Here is a 10,259-nt window from a genome sequence, read left to right as displayed (position 1 = left end):
TACTAATATGTTTATAAATAGTAACAAAATGAATTTTTTTTCTTTTTATTAGGATGCTACTGACACAAAGAAGAAGAAGAAGAAGAAGAAGAAGAAAATTGATGCAAAAACTAAAAAAACTTAATGAACACTAAGAAAACAAAAAATTCAGAAGGATATGACCAGTACTTGGAACCTTGATTTGACACCAATTTATGTACTTGAAACCTTGATTTGACACCAATTTATATGAACCTCTTGGTCACGTAAACCATAATTAGGATTGTGATCTAATCCCAAAAAGCTAAAAAAGATTTTATAGGAGTGTGACACGATAAAAACCTATCCCAAGACACCAACACTATTGAAATGAAATCAAATGGCATCACGAAATCAATTAATCTTTGATACGTTAAATTTAATTCATTCAAAAACCAAAGAATGCAAGAATATCTCTCACGCATTAAGACTGAAAAGTTTTGAAATATTATTCATCAAAGGTTTTTTTTTTCTTTAAAATTTAGGCTTTACATTTGTTTAAATAATTATAAGAAATTAACCCTAATAAATCTATCATTGTGGACTAAATTGATCACTTATAAAAAATAATCAAAACCTTTACTAGTAAGCCCAAATTATAATCCAAACAAACATTGGATCTTAGCTAAAAATAAAAGTATTAGTTAAGTTCAAATATAAAAATAATAGTGAAAACAAGTCTGGACAGTAGCTAGTTGATGTCATATATAATAGAAAGAAAAACAAGATAAAATATCTTAATTCCTTAGCTTAAATAACTTTTGATCGAGATCCACTTTCCTAGATTCTATATAGTTACTTAGCCAACTTTTAAAGTTCTTTAGGAAATCTGATCTGAATAGGAATTTAATTGTTAAAGTTTTTTTTGGTTATAGGATTAGGATTTCCTTTCAGAACATGAAAAATATTCTTGGAAATTAATTCTCCTTGTAACCGCCAATCACTTTTCTTCCTTGACTAGAAAAATCAAATCTTTAGCATTAAATAATCCTTTAAAGTCTAGAATTTAGATCTGACAAATGACTAGGAAACTTTATCATTTGTTACTAAATATTCTCCTAAATAAAAAGGATACTAATAAACAAATTTATCTTTCAATTTTAGGATAATATTTTATTGATCCTTATAAAAAAATAATCCAAACGTCTTAATTAGCCCAAGTTAACTTTAAACCCCATGTGACTCAAACTCATAATCATTAATATAACTTAAATCAGATCTGATACAAGCTTATTTTACTGCCCGAATTAGAGTCATATATAGGCTAACTTAATTTAATCAAATGAACTATCAAAGAGATTGGATCGAACCCATCATCATGTACAAACCAAGAATGTCTAAAACTATCATATGTTAGAAACTCATTATAGTCATATGTAACACAAGTTAAATTCAAATGAAAAACACAATCTTGCCCAAACGGTCTCCCCATCAAACCCAAGCACAAATCAAAGGCCTTTCATCAGAAATTAATAGCTAAACTGTATCAAAATGTCCCTTGTGCAAAACAAATAAAGCAAACACACCGCACACACTAGCATGTACAATGCATACACTTGTTTTTTTAATTAATATTTGATATATGCAAAAAATACCAAACTATCATTCAATTAATTTTCTTATAACCAAAAAATCAAGATTAAAATACAAGAAACCCCTTAAACACTACTCGAAAAATTTTACTTTTTAAGAACATTTCAATCATTTTTAAAATGTGAAAATGTAATAAAAAAATCTTAAACCCTAATTAAATAAATAATATTTTTCAAGATAATTCAATCATTTTGTAGTGCTTAAAATTTAAAAATATATAAAAAAACCTAGATGTAATTAAATAAATTTTTTTAAAAGTAATTTAAATATTTTACTATGCTGTAAAAATATAAAATGACCACACTATCTCTATTTAATGTGATAATAACCAATAAGTCCTAGAAAAAAACACATATTGCATTCAATAACAAATTCACTGATTTTTTATTTAGAAAAACAGTTTCATTAATACAAGTTTTAATCCAAAATACAAAGCTTCTAGGTGTACAGTGAATTATACCACTCACTCACTCACATGCTATAAATTGAAATTTACTCTCTTTTTAATTGAAGTTTTAAATTGAAATTTACTCTTTTTTTAATTTAAGTTTAAACTCTTTATTGGCCTACTTGATCGAGACAAAGGAAGAGCAAATCTTCTCTATCATTCACTTTCTCCCTTTTCTTTGATGCCCTCTCATTCTTCCTCTCCCGACTGTAACTAATACATGCTTAGCAGTTTTCTTCCAAAATCATGGAAGTAATTACTTTACAAATCAATATCAAAAGTTCGAAGCAGGGCTACATCACCACCATTTCTGAGCCCCCTTTGCAGCCCAAATAAAAATTAACCAAAATAAATATCATATTAATTTCTTATTAAATGCTTCATTCTTTCTAACTTATTTTTTTTTACTATATAATTTATTTTTCTATCCATGCCATAAACACATGATTTTTCTACAAATATATATTATTTTAATATATTTGTAAAAAAAAAAAAAAAAAACTTTATAAAACAACTGTAACATTTTCAATCCCCCACCCCCCAACTCCCCCAAACAAAGATTCATGTTCAATGAAAATGAAAAAGCTGAATTTGTTTTGCGGAAATGAAATGAAACATTATTATTTGAGAAGTTGAGGAAAAGTGTGGTTTAAAAAGATTTTTTTAAAAAATAACAATTAATTGTGGAAACAGATTCTGATTTTAAAAGAAGCATGTAACCCGTGCTTAAGGGATTACTACTTACAAAGCTAAAAATAATAAATATAGATTTGATTTTACCGAACACTGTCATGTTGAAATTTAAAAGCACTGTAAATAGATCCACATTTCATAACATTCATTGGAGATGAACTGTAAATACAACCAATAAAACAGTGATACCAAGGGGATATTATATTCAATTATTCACTATATTCTGAACGATAATTGAAGATTACCAAGTTGGTGACACATCATGATAAAAAGTAATTCAAGACAACCCTGCAGAGTAAGAACCAAGGATAACGAACACAATCGAAAGCTCCACGAGGCAGGATACAAATTTGAAGAACTAAATTCAGCTTACGCAATCTTTATATACATTGTCTGTTCACGTTTCAATGCACACTGGATGCGTAGGACTGGCAGAAACTCTATCATACAACATGGCCAATCTATAAATAATCTCTTCATTCTCGAACATGATGCCTGCAACAGTCAACCCAGAAAATCAATTCTACAAGTACTTGCCCACACTGCAGCCATATTCAACTGCATTCAAGTGTTATTTTGTTGAAAGAAATAACTTCAACATATGGTGTAACATTTTGGGCTCAATGCATCCGACTTCCAATCTATTTTTGCTTAATGGTTCAGCTATCAACTGCTAGCTAGTGCATTAGTGTCTGAAAAGAAGGATCGGATCATTGTTTATAAGAGAATGAAAAGTAGAACCTGCTCAAAGGGCCATCTCAGCCTGTAAGTTAGCAAGTTCTTCTTCCTCAGCTGTGCGTTTTTGAGGAACTGGTTTCTTGCCAGTTGGGACCTGCACTGGAGCAGCAGGAGCTGTTGTTGCTGGCTGAAGAAGCTGCTCTTCCAATTCAGCTCCTTCCAGTTCTTCAAGTTCTGCCTCCAATTCATCCTGAAAAGTTCCAACTATTTTAGATGCTCCAGCAGATGAGAACTTATGCAAAATTTCAAGAGCTAGGGCTTTAGAATTGAAAGAATTGAAATCAGCAATTGAAACACTGACCTCATCGAAATCAGCTGCAGCACCAATGGGGGTTGATAATGCTTCTTGAATCTGTTTCATGTTCTCTGTCTGCTCATTGATCTCATCCATCGTCTTGTCCACGTCATCAATATTCCTATAATCCATCATTTTCACATATATTAACCACATGTATTCGTATCATACAACTTCATTATTCAGATATCGACTGGACCAAGTTGAAGCCAAATAAAGATGGTGTTTCCAAGTTAGCAACCATTTGAAAAGAAATAATTAAAGGGAACAAGAGAATGAGAAACACAAACATTTTCAGGGTGAAACAAGCTTTATACAGTTAAGATTTGGGCACAGCAACCAGGAAAGTGAATATGTTGCCATCAAAGACAATAAGTAAACCATGCATGAAGATTCCATTAAAATTTTTAACTGATAAAATTGGTACATACGTTGCTTTCTGCATTGCCTTCATAGCAGCTGCACCAGTTCTTAATGCATCTACAGTTTCAGTAGTAGCTTTTGCACCTTCTAACATTATCATCTGCAACATTGACATCCAGAGCACAAAACTTAAGGTTTTACTCATTTAGCCAAAGACTTACAATGATTTATTAAGATACAGTTGAACCAAAAGCAATAGTAAAAACACCAGCTGACCTGATCATGAATGCGCAATTGAAAGTTCCCAAGTTGTTCTATTTGCTGCTCATACAGCCTCTTCCTCTTCAAACATTGAATTGCAGCTGAAAAAAGCATTGTCAATCAGTGTTTGACTAGCAAACAACCCAAATTTTATAAATAATGCTGCACTTGTTTCAAGATATATATATTCATGTAATAGATGTCTCTCTGATAAAAACCATTGCCAACAGCTCTGCACATGATTACAGCATAAAGATGATACTCCACATCCATAGTCACAAGATTCAACAAGCCACGATGCTAAAGCATAACAGCATTTCAAAGTATAAGATTTAATAGCTCAGTAGAGTTGTCGATTTCAATTAAGGAGTTATCCACAAAATCATTATCTAAGTAAAGAACTCCTAATGAGAATATCAGAAATATGAGAATCAATGAAGATTGAAATCAAGACACCATGACAGGAGTTGGATAACTGAAAGTCACTTGATGTTCCATGCAAAAGCAACAAGGGGACATTGACAGAAAAATAATGCGAATATTTAGCCATAAAAAAATGAGAAGCAATGAAACAGAGACATAGATCTGCCAACTTTCTGTAGCCCATTAAGTACACACTTGCATATGCATTGTAAAAGTTAAGGAAAAAGAAAGGTCTATAGCATTATAATCCAATTGCGAACATCAAATATCATAAATGGCCATTACGAACAAGCAATATCATACCCCTTTTGTTTTTCCCTCGGGTGAATTCCTTAGCCTTTTCAACTTCGGCAGCTGCCTTTTTAAGAAGCACCTTCTCCTTTTTCTCTAGCATTTCAAGTGTCTATATAATGCGGAGAATTAACATCTAAGTTAAATAGTAATAATAAATAATAATAAAAGAACAATTTTACATGTACAACTAAAAAAAGTCTAACTAACGCATAAATATAAAAAAATTTAGTTCCTAATCATAAATCCCAGATGACTCATTCTCATAACCAACAAGAAATTCATCAAAAAATAAAAGAGAAGAAGCCCATGTCTACAATAATAACTACTTTCGAAACACATAATTTCAAAGAAAAAAAAAGGAAAAAAAACCCAACCTCGTTTAATTTGTCTAACGTAGTTAGAGCATTGGTTTCCTGCTTAGGTTTTCCAAATAAGCGGTTAAACATGGCGGATTGTTTTCGTTTAAAAACCCTGCCTGTATGTTTTTCCTCGCGATCTTCTACATCGCAAACACAAAACTTAACGTTAGAATATTAAATCAAACCCAAAATCTAAGAATCAAGACAGATAGATCTACTTAAATCGAATTAAATTCAACTGAATAAAAGATCACGATAGAAACAGACCTGTGAAAATCGATCGAATTCAGAGAATAGGGTTCTTGATGATGTTGAAGAACACAGAGCGAGAGCAGAGTTTCTTTGTTTTGGTTTTTTTTTTTTTCCCCCTCTTAGGCGTGTTGTTCTCGTATTGGAGAGAGAGGAGGAAGCTACTTTGCACTTAACTCGTTCTTTTTCTTTTTTTTCTTTTGGGTCCCACTTTCCTTACTCCTTGAGATTTCATTGACTTATTTAACAAAATACTTCGAAGACTTATTACTTTCTTTCTTTTTTTTTCTCCTGGGGAGGTGTAGTCGGGAAGAAAAGGTTAAAAAAATAAAAACCTTTGAGGCTCTTCAAAATTTTAGTTACAGCATTAACAACAATACTGTTAGAAAAATTTAATAAAATAAATTTAATAATATTAAAAAAATTATAAATAATAAATAAATTAAGTCAGATGAGTTATTTAAAAATATCAAAACCTACCTCTCTTTGAACTATTGATATTGTACTTTTAATTATTATTTGTAACTATTATTTTGGTATTGATAGTTTTATTTTATTGAGATTTTTTTAATGGTAACATAAGATTGTTATTAAACTTTTTATGTGTTTTTATAATTTTTTTATTTTTTTATCTTTCTCTTTTCTCCGTATTAAATCTTATATCCATCAATTTTATAATTTAAGAGAGTTACAAATGAAATTTAAGACATGGAAATTGTAGATATCCATAAACTATATTATTTTCTTGTATTATGTTATTTTTTTTTTTTTTACTATGCTAGAATCCCAAAAACTTCATATTTTAGAAATAACTAGTCACATAACCTACGCATAGCCATAAATTTTTTTTGAATAAAAAATATCAAAAAAATTAAAATTTAAAAGTGTTAGGTCATTCTACAAAACTATACCTTGGGTTTGGTTGCAACGCCTGACCCAAGAATAATATTTATAATAGTAATAATAATATTAAACTTGTATGACCCAAGTTTAAGTGGGTTTCGCTGCAATACCTAACCAAATAACATTGGATATGGGTTTGACTGTAAAATTATATTATAAAAGTGTGATAATTAGATATATTAAGTAAAAAGAAAAAATAGAAAAAAACCAACATGAAAAAAATAACTAATGAAGAAAAAGAAAAAATCTAAATTAACTGGGTTAACCTTTTAAATCAGGTTAACCTGTCAAACATTAGATTCGTATCGTGAAAGTTTGATAAATAAATAGAAAAATAAAATTGATGGATTAACCCAAAATTAACTGGGCTAACCCATCAAACTCGAGATCCGTGTCATGAAAGTTTGATAACAAAATAGAAAAAAAAATTACCATTAACAAACTAAAATAAAAAAAAATTATTAAAAAGAAAAGAAAAAAAACAAACAAAAGGTACCAGTCTTTTCACTGTAGACTGCACTGTATAGTTTACAGTCAAAGATATAAAAAGACAAAATTGACAAACAAAAACTAATTGGGTTAAAAGAAAAAAAAACCTATAGAAAGAAAAAAATTAATAAAGAAAAAGAAAAAAATCTAAATTAATTGGCCGGTCAAACCTGAGATCCGTGTTATAAAAATCTGATAACTAAATAAAAAAAATTAATATCAATAAAATGAATTAAAAAATTAATTAAAAAGGAAAAAATAAAGAAGAAAAATCCCATACGAAGAAAAAAATAATGAAAAAAAAAATTGAATTAACTGGGCTAACTTGCCAAACATGTGATCCTTGTCATGAAAATTTTATAACTAAATAAAAAAATTAATTAAAAAGTAAAACAAACAAAAAGCATTAGCTTTTTCATTATAGACTGCATTATGCAGTCTAAAGTCAAAAGCATAAAAATAGAAAAAAAAAACTAAAGGCATCAATCAATAATTAAATAGAAAAAAATTTAATACTAATGAACTAAATTAAACAAAAAATTTTAATTAAAAAGAAAAAGGAAATAAAAAAACCTATAAGAAAAAAAAACTAATGAAGAAAAAGGAAAAAAATCGAAATTAACTAGTTTAACTCATCAAACCTGCATCATTCTTTTCACTGTGAATTGCATACAATATTAAAAGATAAAATTAAAAAAATCTAAATCAACTGAGTTAACCTGCCAAATAAGGTTAACCCATTAAACATGAGATTTGTGTTATGAAATTGTGATAACTAAATAAAAAAATATTTAATATTAATAAACTAAATTAAAAAAATATTAATTAAAAAAAAAGTAAAGAGAAAAAACCCATAAAAAGAAAAAAAAACTAATGAAGAAAAACAAAAAAATCTGAAGCAACTAGGTTAACCCGTCAAATCAGGTTAACTCGTCAAATCTAGGATTTGTGTCGTAAAATTTTGATAATTAAATAGAAAAAATTTAATATTGAGAAATTAAATTAAAAAAAAAACAAAGAAAAAAGCTAAAAAAAACTCAAGGCATCAGCTTTTTCACTGTAAATTGTATTGTGCAGTCCACAGTAAAAGATTTAAAAAGGAAAAGAAAAGGAATAAAAAACAAAGGTATACCCACAGGTTAATTTTTTTCTTGCATAAAAAATAAGAAAAGACTAAGATCTAAGAGTGTTAGATTTTTCTGCAAAGATATACTAAAAAATCTTGGGTCTAACTGCAACACTTGACCCAAGAGTAATATTTATAATATTAATAATAATATTAAACTCACATGACTAAAGTTTAAGTGAGTCTGACTGCAACACCAAACCCAAGAGCCTTAGATGTGGGTCTAGCTGCAAGACTGTATCATAAAAGTATGATAATTAAATAGATTAATTAAAAAAAAACAAAGAAAAAAACCAACATGAAAAAAAAAATTAATGAAAAAAAAAAGAGAAAATTTTCAATTAAGTGGGTTAATCCTTCAAATCAGGTTAATTCATCAAACCTGGGATATGTATCATAAAAATCCGATAACTAAATAAAAAGAAATTTAACATTAACAAACTAAACTAAATGAAAAAAATTAATTAAAAAGGAAAAAAGCAAAAAAAAAACTCTGGGTTACCTCGTCAAATCAGGTTAACCCATTAAACCCGAGATTCATGTTATGAAAATCTAATAACTAAATAAAAAAAATTTAACATTAACAAAAGAAAAAAATAGACGGGTTAACCCGTGAAACCTATGATATGTATCATGAAATTCTGATGACTAAATAGAAAAAATTTAACATTTACAAACTAAAGTAAATGGAAAAAATTAATTAAAAAGAAAAAAATTGGGTTAACTCGTGTAATCAAGTTAACCTGTTAAACTCGGGATTTGCATCATAAAATTCTAATAATTAAATAAAAAATTTAATATTAACAAACTAAATTAAATAAAAAAATTTATTAAAAGAAAAAAAACAAAGAAAGAAGAAAAAAATAAAAAGCATAAAAAAAAACTACTTAAAAAAATAGCTTAAAAAAAATAACTTAACATTTTACTGTGGATTGCAATAATAAAATGTTGAGTAGCTTTAGTTTTTCTTAATATGGTCTTCGGTTTTGATTATTTAGAAGTAAGGTCGACTCCCACCTATTTATGAATTTTTGTGTGAAAAATGAAGATAGAACAAAAGGTTCTTTTTATATTGTATAATGTAAGTTCAAGGTCACAGATAAAAGGTGTTCAAATTCAATATTCTCTTCATTACTTTTTTTATTGACTGTTATGCGTTGAAATTTGTTTTAATAAAAATATGGTTAGTGGATATATTTAAAGTAGGTTCCATTTAATTTTAAGGTAAACAATTTATTGAAAATTATCTTTTATATAAGTTCTTTAATATGAAATATTAATATGGTTAAAAAAAATTATGAAAGAATGATAAATTGATCTAAAAAACCCTTTGTTGACATGTTTGTTATAAATTCAAAAACCTTTTATCATACATAGAAAAAAAATATAATTGTATCTTAACTTATTTTTTAAATAATATAAACTAATAAGATAACTACGGAGAAAATAATGTTAACTAATCTTAATAAACTTCTTTCTTAGCCAAATTATCTTTTTACCAACCGTAAAAAGATCATTACTAATCTAAACCAATAAAATGACATTTACAGATGCCATTCACTACATAGAGTCCTTAATGCTATTAGAGATTTATATGTGATTAATACTTAAAAATGTATTTTTTATCAAGGTTTTATATCATCATTTTGCACTTGAAGTATCAATAACTCCTTAACTAAAACATGTTTTATAATAACATATATAATAATATAAGATACCTTTAATTTGTAGTAAATGTTCATTTTAAATGCAGGCCTATCACATAAATGAAAGAATTGATTGATGAGTTTAAGAACTGAAATTGAAAGGACAAAGAGATTGCCAAACTTAGAAAAGAGATGTTGGTGTAGTCCAAACCAGAATACTGTTCGGTAATTAGGTCATATCTGGAACTGTAGATCTCATATTTAACCCTACTTTATATGGATGGAAAGGTAAGACATAGGCTTACAACTTTCATATAAAGCTCAAATTTAAAAAGATCATTTTTAAGTCCAAATTGTAGCA

The 10,259-nt window shown here is 28.0% G+C and overlaps 1 protein-coding gene across 1 annotated transcript; it reads right to left on the bottom strand.

Annotated features, from left to right (window-relative positions):
• Positions 1-2,927: 2,927 nt before the first annotated feature.
• On the bottom strand, positions 2,928-5,891 carry LOC105119581 (vacuolar protein sorting-associated protein 32 homolog 2). Its single transcript, XM_011017733.1, has 8 exons — positions 5,753-5,891; positions 5,501-5,625; positions 5,136-5,235; positions 4,425-4,510; positions 4,217-4,308; positions 3,792-3,906; positions 3,494-3,680; positions 2,928-3,247 (listed from the first exon to the last, which is right to left on the bottom strand). Exons 2-7 carry the CDS (start codon positions 5,570-5,572, stop codon positions 3,498-3,500), a joined length of 648 nt encoding a protein of 215 aa, XP_011016035.1. The 5' UTR covers positions 5,573-5,625; positions 5,753-5,891; the 3' UTR covers positions 2,928-3,247; positions 3,494-3,497.
• Between the last annotated feature and the right edge of the window lie 4,368 nt (positions 5,892-10,259).

The sequence above is a fragment of the Populus euphratica genome, unplaced genomic scaffold (assembly GCF_000495115.2).
Source record: "Populus euphratica unplaced genomic scaffold, PopEup_1.0 scaffold3147.1, whole genome shotgun sequence".
Classification (NCBI taxonomy): domain Eukaryota; kingdom Viridiplantae; phylum Streptophyta; class Magnoliopsida; order Malpighiales; family Salicaceae; genus Populus; species Populus euphratica.
The sequence above is the reverse complement of the archived record's forward strand: the minus strand, read 5'-3'. Positions and strand labels throughout refer to the sequence as shown.